Below are 16,782 nucleotides of genomic sequence, written 5' to 3' on the forward strand. Positions count from 1 at the left end.
ACAATGTGCCAACAACCTGGCTTCCTAGTTCATGAGACCCTCCGGGACCCAGCCCCTCATCCCATCCCCCCAGCTCCTGCTGCGGCCAACCCTCCACCGTGCCCGGGGCCCCAGCCCCACCATCAACTCTCCTCTCTCCTCCCCGCATCCCTTCCCCTCTCTCTGCTGCCCACCAGCCTAACACACACGCACGTGTGCACACTTGAGCACACGCACACACAGCCCCGCTTCTCTGGACCACGCCGCCTCCAGCCGTCGCCCTGTTTTTCTGCTTTGCAGCTGAGCTCCCCAGAGGCCTTCATTTTTACTGTGCCGATCCCTCCTGCCCCGCGCTGTCCTGGACCGACTGCTAGGCTTTCTAGGCATTTGTCGTCACCGAGACTTCACGTGACTTCCAGGACGCCCACTCCCCAGGGCTCTTCCCTTCGCTGTTATGTTCCCCTCCCCTCCTCAGCCCTCTTGTGCCAGACCCTGAACACTGGGCCCCACCCAGTCCTAGGTCCTCCTGTCTTCTTTTTGACACCCACTCTGTGAGTGATCTCACCCAGGCTAGCGGCTTTAAACACCATACTGCTGGGTGCAGCAGCTCACACCTATAATCTCAGCCACTCAGGAGGCTGAGGCAGGAGGACTGCTTGAGGCCAGAGGCCCGAGGCTGCAGTGAGCCATGATCACGCCCCTGCACTCCAGCCCGGGCGACCGAGCGAGACCTGTCTCCAGCCCAGCACTCTCCCCAGAACCTAAACTTGCACGCCCCATCACCTCCCCACACCCTGCGATGGCTGAAAGGCACCTGAGGCTCACCACGTCCAAAACTGGCCTTCTGACCACCCCCGCCCCAAACCTGCACTCTCCCAACTATCCCATCTCAATTTATAGCAATACCATTCCCCCAACTGCTCAGCCCCAACCCACACCATGCCCAGTCTGGAGGAGGCGGTGTTGCTGTTACCTTCCAGAACCCGACCTTGTCCCATCACTGCTCCACCCCAGCCCGGCTGCCATCAGCTCTCGCCTGCCGTTGCCTTCTAACTGGTTTCTCACGAGGGCCCTGCCCTCTTTCCAATTCAGCAGCCAGGGTGATCATGTTTAAATGAATGTTAGGTCATGTGACACTGCTCAGAGCCCCCCCCCCCCCGGCTTCCGGGTTCCCCCCTCCCTCAGGATAAATGTCAGAATCCTTACGGTGCCCACAGCCCTGTGTGACCCTCACCCCCTTGCTTGAACACACCAGGCATATATCTGCCTCAGGGCCTTTGCACGTGCTGTTCTCTCTGCCTGGAACCCTCTTTTCCTCAGATAGCCACAGGACTAGCTTCCCATGGTAGGCAGAATAATGGCTCTCAAAGATGTCCCTGTCCTAATTCCCAGACCTGTGGCCATGTCACTTTACATGGCAAAAGAGACTTTGCAGATATGGGTTCATTAGAGATCTTGAGATGGAAAGATTATTCCAAATTATCCAGTATCATCACAAAGGACCTCATGAGAGGGAGGTGGAGGAGTTGGGGTCGGAGCGAGCTCTGAGGGTGCTGCTGCTGACTTTGGAGCTGGGGGGGGGCAGGAGCCAAGGAATGTGGGTGGCCTCCCAAAGCTGGAAAGGCGAGGACATAGGCTCTTCCTGGACTCTGTCCCCAGAGCCCGAGGGAGGCACGCCGCCCTGCCAACACCCTGACTTTAGCCCAGGGAGACTTTGCCCCACAGAACTGTAAGAACATAAATGTGTGTTGCGCCCACTGTGTGTGCAGTGATTTGTCACAGCATCAGTGGGGACCTCACATGCTTCCCGACCTCCCGCAGTCTCTCCTTGGCCGCCAGTCGTTCAGGGAGACTTCTCCTGACTGCTGAAAATTGCACCTGGCCCTCACCAGGCCCCGCCCTTCCAAGCCCTTTGCCCTGGTCCCCTTTCTGCAGCACCTGCCACCTTCTCACGTCCTCCCACTGGAGCACGGGCTTCCCAAGGCAGAGCTCTGTGTCCCATCTGTGGCTGCACTCCAGCACCTAGAACAGTGCCTGGGCTTAAACACACCCACTGGGCACACGAATGGATGGTATGCCACCCCGTTAGGAACAGGGTGTCCCTGATACTGACACAGCGACTGAGTCTGAGAGGGGAGGGGTGGGCCTGGGGTCTTTCCCTTGAGGCCCCAGGCTCTCACTCCAAGCCTGGGACTCTCTTGCCTTTTTGGGCTCCTAGGCCAGGCCCAAACGTCCCCAGTTCACTGTCCTTGTCACATGACACCTTGGAAGCCTCAAAGGTCGCCACCCTTGGGAGCTCAGCGGCTCTCCTTCAGGGCTCACCTGTCCTGGTCCCTTCCCAGAGCAGCTAAATCAGCAGTTAAATCAGAAGGCGCTGTACAAGGCTGCTGGTGTGTGCTGGGGCAGGTGACAGGAGCTCTGCCCCGCCCCCGCCCCCGGGCCCACACGTGCCCCGGAAGCTGAGAGCCACAGAGAGTCCCGGGACTTATGCTGGGCCTGGCAGGTCTCTTGCCCACTTGTGTTCTGGGCTTGTGCACCCAGGCTTGGGGGAGAATGCTTCGCTGGTCAACAGGGGCCTCCCACCCCCACTCCCGACTTCAGAGGTCGTAAAGGCGCCTGTGTGGTGAGTGGCGTTACCTGCAGGGGTGTGTGTGTAGGGATGGCTTCATCTTCCCGAGCCGGAGCTCTCCGGGACAGACGGAGAGGGCCTCCCCCACCCTGGTGCGGCGTCTGGAGGGAAGGGGAGTGGCTGGAGTGGGGACTCCGACCTGGCCTCTGGCCGCCCCCGCCCCGGCTCCTCCCTCTCCTCTGCACTCACGTCCCGACCGCAGAGCGAAGCTTCTACAGCGGGCTCGTGCGGATCAGCGCGCCGCCCCAAACCCCGGGGCCGGACCCCGCGCCGCAGCCCAGGCCCCGCCCCGGCCCGCGAGGCCCCGCCCCTCCGCCCCGCCCCGCGCCGCGCGGAGGATTCCGCGGAGGCGCCCAGGCGGGAGCCGAAACAGCGCAGGAAAAGAGGGGCCTGTTTTTCAAAACCTGTTTATTTTAAAACATGAAACCCAAGCTGAATAGAAACCACAGAAATTACATTGACGAGATTTTTAGTATTTGCCAAGAAAAATAAAGCCCCCAAAGAAATAAAAATCAACCCCCAAACTCCGTTCTAAAAAACAAAAACGAAAACACAGCGACAGTACGTACAGCCATGGACCTACGGAGGCTGGAGGGGAAAATGCAAAAATGGTTCAGGCCTCAGCGCTGCCCCGCTGTCAAGTCCGCTGGGTGAGGGGTGGGGAGATGCCGGGGCCGGGGAGGAATGAGCGGAGAAATTTATATATATATAATATGGAACAAATGGGAAGTGGTGCGGCACACAACCGTTATGGCCAGACCAGGGACCCCCACAGAAGGCCCTGGGGCAGGAGGGGACGGTGCTTGGAACTGGATTGCATAGTGAAATGGGTGGGTAGGCGCGGCAGGGAAAGGGTCAGGGGCTCCCAGCCAGGCCCTTCCTCTTCCCAGACCCGCAGGGGGGCAGGGGAGCGGGCACCGGGGAGCCCACCAGCTGGTCCGGGCCTCCCTGCCCCACTCCCATGCTGCAGGGCCTGGGCGGGCAAGGCCCACTGGTGCGGGTGAGCGTGGGGCCGGCGACGGGCGGGTGGCCCTGGCCTGACGCCCCCCGGTGGGTGTGGAGAGGTTGCTGGGATGGGGGGTTGGGAACGCGGCACTCAGGACAGAAAGAAAACCGCCGGCAGGAGCCGCTCCCCGCCACTACTGAGGTGGGGTTTGAACCCCTTTTGATTTTCCCTTTTCCTGTCTTCAACCTCGGTGAGTAAAAAGTCACAGACGGGGCACGCACGCACACGACAGTCGGGAGTCCCAAGACAGCACGGGGTCACAGCCACGTCCGGGCAGCGCCCGCCTCTCATGCTATGTACATTCACCTTGCGGCAGCCTCTCGGCCGCGGGCAGCATTTGTGCTTCTGAGCAGTCACCGGCGCTCGGCGGGCACCCAGGCAGGGGTGCCAGTGCCCCTCCTGATCCGCAGTCAGGGCAGCTCCCAGGGCGGGTCGCACCCAGAGGAAAGCCTGGGCGGGTCGGCCGCGCCCCATGTGGCTCAGAACGACGGCCCTGGCAGGGCCTGGAGCAGCCTCCTCCACGAGGTTTGGTCATGCCCGGGGGGCTCAGATGCCCAGGCTTGGGGCCCCTGGCCCACTGGCTCCCTCCCGCTTTTGGTCCCAGACACCAGGACAAAGGAAGAGGGGTCACGGACGAGGGGCAGGGGGAGCTGGCCCAGGGAGGGATGAGGACATTTCTGGTACAGGGAGCTGCCCTGCTGCTCTGGGAGGGAGAACCACGTGTCTGTAAACTGCTGGGGCTGCCTGCCCCCTTCCCCGCGGGGCCCGGCCTCGACCCCTGCGCGTGGCTGTCCAGCGGCCCTCTGGCTGCCCCTGGCCTTGGCACACGCATTCGGCCCCGCCATCTGGGCCAGGGCCAGGGCTGGAAGGGGCAGAACGTCCCGGTCCTGATTTGGGGAGTGGTTCTACCCTCCACGGCAGGAAGCAAACATCGTACACTAGAGCCAAAAGCACCTTAGGGAAGCCTTGTTCCCGCTTCACAGGTGGGAGATAGAGGCTGCAGTGACCCCAGTCCACAGCCTGTGGGATATTCATTGCCAAGGACGCAGCCCTCCTGGCACCGCAGCTGCCCAGGGAGGGGTCTCTGGCCCTCTGGGGCACCTGTTGGTCTAAGGCCCCTCCCCAGCAGCACCCCACGAAGAAACAGCTACCCCAGCCCCGGCTCCTGGCCAGCTGTGCTGGGCTTCAGCTCCAGCTTGGACTTGGGGTCACACTCGTTGGCTCTTGGCCAGAGGCGCCCATGGAGCTGGGAGTGAGGTTAGTGGTTAGTCCTGGGAGGGTGGCAGGGGCTGAGGGCACACTCCCAGCCAGCTCGGGTCCAGCCCCTGAGGCCGGGCTCCGGGGACTGTGCACCTGTCGTGGATGGAAACAGAACCAAGAAGGGAGGGAAGGGGCCAGTGGTCCCCTCAGACCGCAGCCCTGGCCTGCCCTGGAGATGACAAATGTGGTTAGTGCAAAAAAACGAACCAGATGAAGCTGCCCAGTCTCTGGGGTTGGGGGAGGGGGTTTGGCACCAAGTAGGAGGCCAGCACTGGGAGGTGGGAGGGCTGGCGCCTCCGCAGGGCAGGCGCTGAGGGAGAGAGAGGCGGCAGGAGGCAGAGGGCCCCGAGAGGCTTGGCAGCTGGCGGGAGAGGCGAGCTGTGGTCAGCTGGGCCACATGGGCGAGGGGACCACTGACACTGCAGAGAGACGGGTGCGTAGGGGCGGTGAGGTCTGCGGTGTGGGAACGAGCAGGTGGTGTGTGCCCTGTCCCTTGGTGGCCAGGGGATGCCCAGCACAGAGGGCTCCTGCCATGCCTGTGAACTAAGAAGGGGTCCACAGAAGCACCTGGGCAGGTGGCGTCGGAGCTGCAGGAGGGAAGGGGCCCAGCAGGGACAGCACAGACCAGGGTGCCGGCAGGGGCGGGGGGGTGAGAGCGGCATCGGCGGCAGAGGGAACAATCGTTTCACGGCACAAGCACCTGCCCAGAGTGGGCTCGGCGAATCCAGGGGCAGAGGGTGGCCGTGCAGGGCAGGGGCAGGGCAGCAGCGTTCAGGTGTGTGACTCAAGTTGCGGGCACGGGTCCAGTGCCCCCGATTCTCAACTGTGCCCCTGCGGGCAGGGGAGAGGAGGGGCAAGCGGCCTGCAGATGCGCCTGTCCGAGGCGGGCCTGGCGTGGCACGCGGAGATCCGGGGATGGCCCTGGGTGGAAGCGGCAGTGCTGGCACGGGGAGGGGGCGATTGGCACGTGGGGAGGGTGGCTGCCTGGAGCGCGGTCTAGTGCCCGCTGCCGCTGGAGTCGGGGCGAGGCTGGCTCGTGGCGAGGTATTTGGCTCTCATGCTGGAGGTGTACTGCAGGGAGACAGGGGGTGCTGGTCAGAGGGCGCTGGGCATGCCGGGGCCTCCTCAGCTGGGCCTGGCTCCGGGAGCCAGAGCCAACCCTGGGGACAGAATGTGACAGCACAAGGCCTGGCTGACAAACCCCATGGGGAGGGGGCTCTGGGAGGGCCGGCTGGGGCTGAGGACGGCAGCGGCCCCCAGGGCACATAAGCCTGCCCTGAGACCTGCCTCCTCCCCCATTAGGGGGCACATTTGGCCCCCCACGCCCACATTGGTGGCATTTGGGCCTCGGGCCAGGCAGAGCTCTGCTACTCCCTCGGCCAGAGCTCAAAGACCCTATCTGCACCCCATGCCCAGGACACAAAGGCCACTCCTGTGCCATGCAGGGTCCTCCTGAAGCCAGGCCACAGGCCCCAGGGGCCGAGCCCACAGGAGTAGGAGGCCCCAGTGTGGGGGCACCCTAGCCTTCCCTCCTAGCTGCTCTGCCCGGTCACCCCCAGAAGCCACACAGGGCCCCTGGCTGGAGCGCGGTGCAGGGATGAGCAGGCGGTGTGTGCCCTGTCCCTCACTCCCAGGAGACTGAGCTGCAGGATCCTCCCAGGGCCCAGACTCGGACAGAGGCAGCTGGAGGGGCAGCCTCATGCACCCGGCTCTGTAGATGGCCGCACACCTGACCACCCTCACCACGTCGAGCAGTGCACGTGTGTGTGCGAGTGCGTGCACGGGTGTACATGTGGGTACGCGCTCACAGAGCAACACACGTGGACGAGGTGTGTACTCAGGCCCACATGCCCATGGTGGGCAAAGGCCAAGGCATGTGCCAAGGGCCACCAGGGTAAGGGGCCGGGCAGGCTGGCCCACGTACCCCAGATGGGCTCCAGAACCCCAGGGGCCCCAGGCCCTTCCCCAGAGTCCTCAGATCCCAAGGGACGATGCTCCCTGGGCCCCTGAGAGCCCTCCTGGGACACAGGATGTGAGCAGCCTGCCGGGCGGCTGTGAGGAGCGGCGGGAAGGAGGAGCAGTGGCCCCAGGAGCCATGTCATTCCAGGGACATGCAGCGGGGCAGGGGCACGGGGTGGGGAAGGGCCAATACGAGGCCGCACCTCAAGGGCCGGGCTTGCCGGCCACACACCCAGGGGCCGAGCCCCACTCTCTAACCCAAGCCCAGGAGACACAGGGGCCTGGGTGGGTGGTTTCCTCACTGGGAGGTGACAAGAGGGCCTAGGACCACTTGCAGCTGGTGGCAGAGTCTGGAGGGGGCTCGTGCCCCTGCTGTGAGGCCGGCGTTCAGGTCTGTGTGTGGCTGGGCTGTGCCGCCCAGAGTTGGCCCGGCAGGAGCAGGACCGATGGAGCCCGAGGCCAGCGCTGGAGGGGGGTGGCAGTGAGCGCAGGGCGGAGGCATGGAGGCGCAGGCGGGCGGCCGTGCGGGGTGGGGGACCCGGTGGGTCAGTACCTGTCACTCTGAGGGCACAGCTACCACAGCGTTCGGGCGCTGTCCATGGGCTTAAACTGCCAGCCCGCGTGGCTGCCAGAGTCCAGGGCAGCCAGATAGCGCTAGGAGGGCCCGGGGGGTGGGGTGCAGGAGAGAGAGAGAGAGGGCAGCCTCAACACCGGGGTGCGGGACCCGGTGGGAGCAGGCCGTGGGGCCATGTGATGAGGACAAGGGTGGCTGAGTGACATGGAGGCCTGTGGCTTGGGATGGCCTCTGGTCCTCGCAGGCCCTGCTCCCAGGCACCCCAGGCCCAGTTCTGTGCTGCAGGCACAATGGTGGCGGCCACGAGGCAGGTATTTTGGAAGCAAAACAGCCTTTAGCCTCTGTTTTTGTGGCCCAGTCCCCTCCCCCCAGCCTCTCCACAAACTGCTTCCCTTTGGCACCAAAACCGCCCTGCCTGCGCTTGTCTTCATCGCGCTCCCGCGGTCAGAGGGGACCCCAGGCCTGGCCCAGCACTCTTTGGATGCCATGGACTCTGGAGCAGCCATGGGCTGAGGCCAGGTGGACATTCGGGAGAAGAGTCAAGGCAGAAAGAGGAAGGGGCCCGGGCCGCTGGGAGCAGGGGTGTGGAGGGAGAGGCCCCCACCGTCCAGAGACCCAGTGGGGTGGGAAGAGACAGGCGCCAGGGCCCGCGTGAGCCAGGAGAGCTCCTCCAGGGTCACACCCTGCCCACCCACTCCCATTCCCCAGGACAAGGCCCAGAGCTGACCTGCCAGGCAGCTGGCCCACTCTGTCCCCAGAGTGCCTGAAGGCCAGCCCGGAGGGGCAGGCCGGCCCGCCTGTCCCTGTCCACTGAGACCAGGCACCCTGCGAGAGGCCCCGACTAGAGAGAGCCCTCTTGGTCCCCAGTGCTGGACGCTCACAGCTGCCCCCAGAGCCCACATGGCCCGTGAGAGTCGCACCAGACCACCGAGGCAGCGGCGCAGCAGACCCCCTCTGAGGCTGAGGGTCCCCCCACCCACCCTCCTGCCCCGACACTTACTGAGGGTGGTGGGGACTCGCGCCCAATGAGTGGGGTGTTCTCACAGCGGGGATTCTGAAAATTGGCATTCTGGCTCCTGAGGCAGGAGGGGAGAGAGTGGCTGTGAGTGACCGGTGGCCATAGTGGTCCCAGATCCGGGTTGAGAGGCCTCATCTTAGAGCCAGGCAGAGCCTGTGCCCGCCCAGCTCTGCCCAGCACTGCCTTCGGTCCTGCCTTCCACAGCTGTGGGCACAGTGTTCTCACTGGGAGCCCGGATAGCTGGGTCCACAGTAACCAAGGGCTCAGGGGGGCCCACGGGTACCAGCCTGCCCTGGCCAGAGCCCACCGTGTAGCTGGGGTACAGGGTCCTTGGCCGCAGCATCCTTGTGCCCTAGACACAGAACCTCCCTCTGACCACATGCCCCTCCCCCCACCCCTGCCCAGGTTCCCCTGGGAGCAGGAGGCAGGCCAGGCCAGGCTGACCCCACGTAGCGAGTGTGGGCGCCTGCCCAGGGCCTTGGCTCTGCCTGGCCCCACCTAGGCTGGCCCTGGCCTGCTCCCCAGGACTCACATGTACTCGGTGACCGGGGCGTTGCTGACAGTGTGGGCCGCTGCCGGGATGCTGGTCTCGCTGCCGTAGCTGCTCCCGCAGCTGTACAGGCTGGGCATGTGGACGCGGTAGAGGCTGTCGTGGGTCTGCCGCGGCCCTGGGGCGGCCTCCTCCTCCCCGTCCTCATCGGGGCCTCTGCAGGGAGGGACACCCAGCCCAGGCTCAGGCCCTGGCAGGAAGGAGCCAGCCACAAGACCCATGGCGGTCAGCTCTGGTGCAGATACCCATGGTCCCAGCCCTGGCCTGGCCACGTACACACTGCGGGACTGTGGGCAGGTCCCATGGCTCTGTGTCCAGCCTTGTCCCCTGTGAGGTGGGGTGCTAACAGACCCGAGGATCACCTGAGTGCCAGGCCCTTACTGCGGCCTGCACGTGGCGATGTTGTCTGCTCATTGAAAGAAGGGCCCAAGGCCCCACCTGGAGGACCACAGAAGGCCAGTGCCTGGAAGCCAGGATGCCCTCCTTTGGCTCTGCAGGGCCATCAGGGACCATGTGCACCCTTGAGTGGCCTGAGCCGGCTCTCCCTGCCCTGCTGCCCTCTGGTTTCCTGTCCAGTCCTCCTTGCAGGCTGCTGCAGGGCGGGGCGAGGGAGCTGTGGGCCAGGCCTCTGCTACTCTGGAGCCCTCCACGCCACGCCTGGGCCCAGATGGGATGCTGGGCTGGGCTCATGGTGGTGAGGACAGTGGTTGCTGGTGGCTGAGGGGTGACCATCAGTCAGGCCTACACCAGGCTTACCTAGTGCTCACCCGACCCTCAAGGTGTGTCCTCTTACAACTCTCTTTTCACAGTTAGGGACATTGAGGCCCAGGGTGGTTAAGAGACTTGCCCACAGTCACACAATAAGCAAGGGTAGAATCAGGATATGAACCTGGCCATGTGGTTTCAGGGCTGTGCTTATAGCTACTCCATCACCACCACTGCCACCATCACTACCACTGCCATCATCATTGTCACCATCGCCACCATCAGGATCATCACCACCATCACATCACCACCATCACATCATCACCATCACCATCATTGCCACCATCATCATCATTACCATCAATGCCATCACCATCACCACCACCATCACCACCATCACATCATCACCATCACCATCAATGCCACCATCATCATCAATGCCACCATCACCACCATCACATCATCACCATCACCATCAATGCCACCATCACCACCATCACATCATCACCATCACCATCAATGCCACCATCACCATCAATGCCACCATCACCACCATCACATCATCACCATCACCATCAATGCCACCATCACCACCATCACATCATCACCATCACCATCACCACCATCACCACCATCACATCACCACCATCACCATCAATGCCACCATCACATCACCACCATCACCATCAATGCCACCATCACCACCACCAACACACATCATCATCACCATGACCATCATCATCAACCCCACCTTTACCACCACCATCATCATCACCATCACCACCATCACCATGACCATCTCTTTGTCACCACCACAATCACTGTCACCACCACAACGGAGATAACAGAACAGAAATCCAGACAAAAGAAGAAATCTGAGCTGAGCTACTTGCCATCCAAGCTGGGCCCCAAAAAAGCTGCCACAGCCCAAACTGGAAGGAGGATGGAGTCTGAAAGTTGAGCCATGGGTGCCCCAGCAAGGGAAGGACCCTGATACCCCCAGACACCACTCAACCCGATACTGAGTGGGGAGACTGAGGCAGGGGCCACCAGGACCCCCACTTCGAAGATAAACACACAGCGGCTCCTGGGGAGCTGGCTCCTATCCTGGTCACCTGGTTGGAGACCATGGCCACCAGGACTGCCTCCTGTGGAAGCTGAGTCTGCACAGCTGTCTTCGTACCCACAGCTCTGCAGCCCGGGGTGGGGGATGCCTGCCTGGGGGGCAGAGTCCTCCCTGCCTGCCCTGGACTCGCGTGACCCAGGCTGGGAGCTCCTCTGGGCTCAGTTTCCTTCTGTGAAATGGGGATGCTCACCTGGGAGCTGGTGGCCTCAGAGATGCTACAGAGGCCTAGAGTGCTAGGAGGGGAGGAGGCATTTGTCCCTCAACTCTGGGGACTGGGTCATGGGTGTTCAGAAGGGCCTGAAAGCCCCTGAAAGTCCTGCATGTTATGCAGCCTAGCTCCAGCACCGCTCAGCCCCTCACCTCTTCTGCTGCCAGGTGTGCGGAACGCTGCAGACGATGGAGCTGAACATGAGGGCAGTGACGAAGGAGAAGAGGGCCAGGTAGATGAGGCCCTCGACGCCGTCGTAGCAGAAGCCAGTCAGCGCCTGCACGTAGTCCTGAGGCCGGGTAGGGACGAGATGGCAAGACCCAGAGACAGAAGTGGGGACAGGCAGTATGAGGCCCTTGGCCCAGCCATGGTGCCCTGGACCACCCACCCCCGAGAGGCTGAGCTGAGGACCCACTGTCTGTCCCTGAGTCCCCCTCCTCCCGAGTGCCTGCCCGCCTGCTCCCTGCCCCCAGGTCACAATGCCTCTGGCCCAGGCAGTGGGCTCTCACCAGATGCAGGCTGCGGCAGTCCACCAGGGCGGTGAGGTGCTGCAGGTTCACCTCTGTGCCATTCAGCACCTCCTGGACACGGAGCAGGGGGTCCTGGGGCACAAGCACCAAGCGAGGTCAGCACCTCATTTGGAAGGGGGCCCCATGCCAGCCACGCCCCCTTGAGAGCCACCCCCCCACCCCGGTCTCGCTGTATCCAACAACCTGCCTTTGAGACCACCCTCAATCCTGTGGTCTTGGGGCAAGCCTTGGGGACCCTGGCCATTCGGAAATGGCAACCTCAGCATGTGCCCTGGACTCACGGGGCCTGCCGAGGACATGAGGACCCACAGATGGCTGTCCAGTGTGGCCACCACCATGTGAAGACAGACCTCCCTTTATCGTAAGAGAAACAGCAAACCACCCACACATTTACTGACGTGGGACCTGTTCTGGCTTCAAAAATCGTATTTTTTTTTTTTTGAGACAGAGTCTCACTTTGTTGCCCGGGCTAGAGTGAGTGCCCTGGCGTCAGCCTAGCTCACAGCAACCTCAAACTCCTGGGCTTAAGGGATCCTACTGCCTCAGCCTCCCGAGTAGCTGGGACTACAGGCATGCGCCACCATGCCCGGCTAATTTTTTCTATATATATTTTTAGTTTTCCAGATAATTTTTATTTCTATTTTTAGTAGAGATGGGGTCTCGCTCAGGCTGGTCTTGAACTCCTGACCTCGAGCGATCCACCCGCCTCGGCCTCCCAGAGGGCTAGGATTACAGGCATGAGCCACGGCACCCGGCCCAAAAATCGTATTTTAAAGGACAGTTAAAGACAAGGGAAAATTCTCAGGATGCATTAAATTACAAAACAGCACAGAAAACTCTCTGTGCAGAGTAAGCCTGATCTTGTAGTGCATCTGTGCTTGCCTCCTGCCTCAGCTTCCCAAGTAGCTGGGACTACAGGTGCACACCACACCTGGCTAATTTTTAAACATTTTTTGTAGAGATGGGATCTTGCTATGTTGTCCAGGCTGGTCTCAAACTCCTGGGCTCAAGTGATCTTCCCGTCTTGGCCTCCCAAAGTGCTAGGATTACAGGCATGGGTCCCCATGCCCAGCCAACAAAATTATTTTTAAAAACCTACCAAAACCCCAGGGAGAAGGAGTGAGGAGGGAAGGAAGGTAGAAAGGGTGGGAAGCAAACAGGAACCACCCCCAGCCCTAATACCAGGTCCCTGTCTGGCCAGCCCACTGCCTTTCCCAAATTTGCCCTGAGCTGTGTTTGTACCCCAAATTCCTTTTATGCGAAGAAAAGAGGGTCCCTGCCCGCACCTCCCCTCTGCCTTGTAGGCCCTCACCTTGGTGGCCGGGTGCTCCTGGGAGACACTCCTCAGGAGCTCGACCACGATGTCCTGCATCTCCACCAGTGCCTTGTGGCTGCCCGACAGCTTCTGCTCCAGGGAGAGGTGGCTGATGGCAGTGGGGGCGGGGGCCGGCCTGCCCCTCCCTCCCTCCCCAGGCCCCCCAACAGGGCAGCCTGCCCTCAAGGCCAGTAGGGCACCACTCCCTGGCTGCAGGTGTCCCCGGGGCCCCTCTCACTCACACCACAGGCAGCCCCAGGAGTCCCAAGGATGGGGGTGTGTTAACCAGGTTGCCCCAGTAGGCTTGCGCCCAGGGCACAGGGTAGTAACCCCAGCACAGCCCCCATTCAGCTACCTCCCATAGCACCTGGAGTCCTGCAGGCTGCAGGGCCTCTCCCACACAGAAATGGGGTGCTTCAGACTCTCCCCGCATACCCCGGCCCCCACCCCTGGCCCCCTAGGGCCAGCCTCACTCTCACCTGCTGGAAAGGGTTGGCAGCACGGGGCGAGCAGGCCAGGTAGTATTGCAGGATATCTGCAGAGAGGAGGCGCAGCAGCTGAGCCCAGACCGTTAGCATGTGACTGCATGCGTGTGCGTGTGTATCCAGATGCATGCATGTCGCACGTGTGTCTGCGTGCACCTGCACCTGCCCCTGCACCCAGCGCTGGGCTCTGGGCTCCCATCCAGCCTCAACGAGCCTGGGGTCCCCACACACCTGCCCCTTGCCTGGGTTCCACCTTCTGAACTCTCTACAAGTTTAGTTCTTCCAATTATGAAAGGATGTTAAAGAAAAAAAAGAAGGTTTTAGAAGTTGAAAAACTAATAAAAGTTCTCAGAAACATAAAGCACCGGTCTTCACTTTAGCCACCTGTAAAATGGAGCCGATCCAGCTGGCCTCGCAGCCTTCTGTGCGGGGCTCTCTGGCCTGCAGGCTGGAGCCCACAGTCACACGTGTGCACTGAAGCACCTGTGTGCGTGCGTGTGCGTGTGTGTGCGTGCTTACTTGAGCACGGTGGGGGCTTTCATGCTTGCCAAGGTCCCACGAGCCCAAGCAGTGGGGACCCGGAGAGCCCAGGCTGCTGGCACCAAGGCCGAGGGCGGGGTGGGGCCAGTGGTCACCAGCCCTGCCAGCCCCAGCAGCGCGGGCCCACTCCTCCCACCCTCACCCCCAGGGTAAGGTGAGGGGCTCCTCAGGCTTCGGTGGAACTGGTTCCTTCCACAAAATGAGCTATAAAACCAGCCCACAAGCTAATCCCGTGGCTTTGGTGGACAAAGGGTGACAGGACGGTCCTGACAGGAATGGGCTTTTCCAGGTCATTCGGTGCCCCGCAGGGACAGCCCCTCTGTTTTCTGTTAGGGAACGCATAATACTCCCATAACGGGGCCCCACAAGCTTAGCAGTGCCCAGCCCGACTGCACCCTGACTCCCAGAGTCCCACGTCCTGCCTCTCTGATGTCCACCCCGAGTCGCAAACTTGGCCAAAACTTATGACCTGCCTCCGGCCTGCTCCCCCAGCCCCCACACGACTCATGGCCCTGCTGCAAGGAGCCGCCCAGACCAGGGCCCCTGCACCCCGCTCACCAGGAAGTCAAAGCACAGCCCCGTGCACCTTCCGCCCGAGTATTCAGCCCCTGCTGTCTCCACTCTCTCCTGCCTGAGGAGTCCCCCTCACCACCCTGGTGACCCCAGCAGCCCGGAGAAGCTTTCAAAGGGACCTATCTCTCCGCTTATTGGGTCCCATCTCTCCGCTTCCCTCCCTCTAAAGCCCAGGGTCACCACTGTGACCCAGCCCTGTGGCCTCCCCCAGCTCCTTGCCCCACTGGTCCACTTCCTGCCTCGCAAACTCATCACGTTTCTGCCTCAGCACAAGATGCAGCCTTCTCTGGCTCAACTTTGCCGCCACCTGTCTGGCAGGCCTTCCCTGACCAGATCGCTTGGTCCCCCGATCCCCCAGAGCCTCCCGCAACCTGTCTCCCTGAGAGCGCGGCCTGTGAGAGGGGCACCTCTGCCTCAGCCGCCTTGCCCTCCCGCTTCCCCCCGACCCCGCCGCAGACTCACCCCCACTCAGCACTGAGTGTTCCTCTACCATCTTGCTCACGTAGGTGTTGGGGTCCACACAGAAGTCGCTGGAGCCCTGGCATGGGTGCAGGCAGGAAGAGGGGTGACCAAGCTGGCCTCAAAGGGAAGCTGTCCCCACCCTGGGACCTCGGGGGTAGAACCTGGCCCCCAGGGTCTGCTTTTGGCTCAGGAGGGTGGAGACAGGGACGTGCTTGAGCCTATGGTAGGTTCCCTCCGCTCTCGGGACCCAGTGACCTGGGGGAGACGGGGAGGGGAAAGGAACGTGGCTGCCCCGTGCCCAGGCCCAGCAGATGGGGCTCGCCAGTCCCCTCCTCCACTCACCACAGACACGGCCAGCTCCAAGCCCAGTGCGCCCCAGCTGATGACCAGGGCCAGGACGCCCAGCAGGCAGACCCTTGGGGCAAAGATAGCCAGTCAGCAGCCCCCAGGCTGGGGGGGATGTGCGGCCTGCGGGCTGCAGGCCAGAAGGCAGGGGCCAGGGCCCATCTGGGGGTCTAGCCCCCACTGGGGCTGTGGCTCCTCCCATGGCCTGGCCTCAGCCAGAGCTGCCCAAAGCCCGGGGCCCAGACAGATGCCCCTCCCTGGCTGGGGTGGGCTGGGCTGGAGCCCGGAGAGCTCAGAGCTGCAGGCAGGGAGGGTGGGGAAGGCCAGGTCGCATCCTGTTCCCCAGCCCCTCCCCAGGTGCTTCTCCTCAGCAGGTAACAGTGGCCACTTTCACTCTGGGCCCCGCAGCCTGCTGTCCACAGAGTGGCCCAAGGGGCTAACCTCGGCCTGGGCTCACCTACCTCCCTGGGCCCCTCCGGTCCAGACACACAGGCCTCCCGCAGCTCTGAGCACACTGGCATCAAACACCCTTTCCCAGGTGTCCAAGTGCTCCCTGCTCCCTCAGGCCTCTGCTCAACGCCCCTTCTCCCAGGTCTCCTTGGGCGGAGCGAGCACACTGCAGTCCCTGCTGGTCCGCACTCCCTCCCACTGCCTCCCGCCCCGGCTCCATGTTGCTCCAGGACGCTCTCTCTTTTAGCACATGGCACGTTTCACTCATTCATCTTCCCCGTAGCCTGTGAGTGCCACTCGGGTTGGGGCTGGATTGTTGTCCTCTGATCTCTCTCAGGCCTGGCCTAGGGAGGAGCCAGGACATGGCTGTGCAATTGTGCAGTGGGGACAGCGACCCTTTGCATAAGCATTCACCTGTCTTCCAGACAGGGAGATGGAGGCTCAGCACTCATTAACCACCTGCCCAAGGTCACCAGCCTAGTAAGTGGCAGAGCCAGGGCTGGAACCCAGGCTGCCTCAAGACCCAAGGACAGGGCAAGGCAGAGAAAGGAGGCCCCAGCCTGATCTGGGTCCTCAAGCGCTTGGGGACCTGGGCAGGCTGCTTCCGGTCTCTGGACTATAAGTACCGCAGGTGCAGACTCCTGCAGGAAGAGGGGCACAGCAGGAAACCAAGACCAGGGTGAGCGCAAGTGTGCCCAGGACGCTGGCCACATGGCACAAGCCATGGGGCCAGAGGAGCATCTCAGAGCAGACCAGCCAGTAAGGGTCTCATGCAGGTCCCACTGCAGACCCTGTGGCTGGGATCCACAGATTGGGGGTAGCTGCTATGAGTACCTCACCCAGTCCTTCCGCCATCGCCTCCCAGGTGGCTGACTCCCCACCCGGACTCACCCGACCAGGATGCCCTTGGAGCTCCGGATGAGGCCGACCAGCACCAGGAGGCAGATGATGACATCGAGCAGCAGCAGGCCCAAGTAGCCCAGCCACCTGCGGGCAACCGTGGGTGTAGGCCAGGGACCAGCGGACGCAGGCCGGGGAGAGGTGGGGGGAGGAGGGGGCAAGGGGGCA

General features: G+C 62.5%; 1 protein-coding gene across 2 annotated transcripts in view; it reads right to left on the bottom strand.

The window, feature by feature from the left end:
- Positions 1 to 2,999: 2,999 nt before the first annotated feature.
- The window catches only part of TTYH3 (tweety family member 3), a 30,803-nt gene continuing 17,020 nt past the window's right edge, over positions 3,000 to 16,782 (bottom strand). The window contains exons 5-15 of one of the 2 annotated variants that reach the window (XM_045543015.1): positions 16,606 to 16,701; positions 15,262 to 15,334; positions 14,920 to 14,995; positions 13,339 to 13,394; positions 12,857 to 12,949; positions 11,524 to 11,616; positions 11,167 to 11,303; positions 8,958 to 9,131; positions 8,408 to 8,483; positions 7,387 to 7,487; positions 3,000 to 5,945 (exon numbers count right to left, since the gene is read on the bottom strand). In XM_045543015.1, coding sequence (XP_045398971.1) covers positions 7,407 to 7,487; positions 8,408 to 8,483; positions 8,958 to 9,131; positions 11,167 to 11,303; positions 11,524 to 11,616; positions 12,857 to 12,949; positions 13,339 to 13,394; positions 14,920 to 14,995; positions 15,262 to 15,334; positions 16,606 to 16,701 — 955 coding nt within the window. In that variant the 3' untranslated portion in view covers positions 3,000 to 5,945; positions 7,387 to 7,406. The remainder of the gene's footprint in view (positions 5,946 to 7,386; positions 7,488 to 8,407; positions 8,484 to 8,957; positions 9,132 to 11,166; positions 11,304 to 11,523; positions 11,617 to 12,856; positions 12,950 to 13,338; positions 13,395 to 14,919; positions 14,996 to 15,261; positions 15,335 to 16,605; positions 16,702 to 16,782) is intronic. The other variant, XM_045543016.1, reaches the window with a different exon arrangement.

The sequence above is a fragment of the Lemur catta genome, chromosome 2 (genome assembly GCF_020740605.2).
Source record: "Lemur catta isolate mLemCat1 chromosome 2, mLemCat1.pri, whole genome shotgun sequence".
NCBI lineage: Eukaryota > Metazoa > Chordata > Mammalia > Primates > Lemuridae > Lemur > Lemur catta.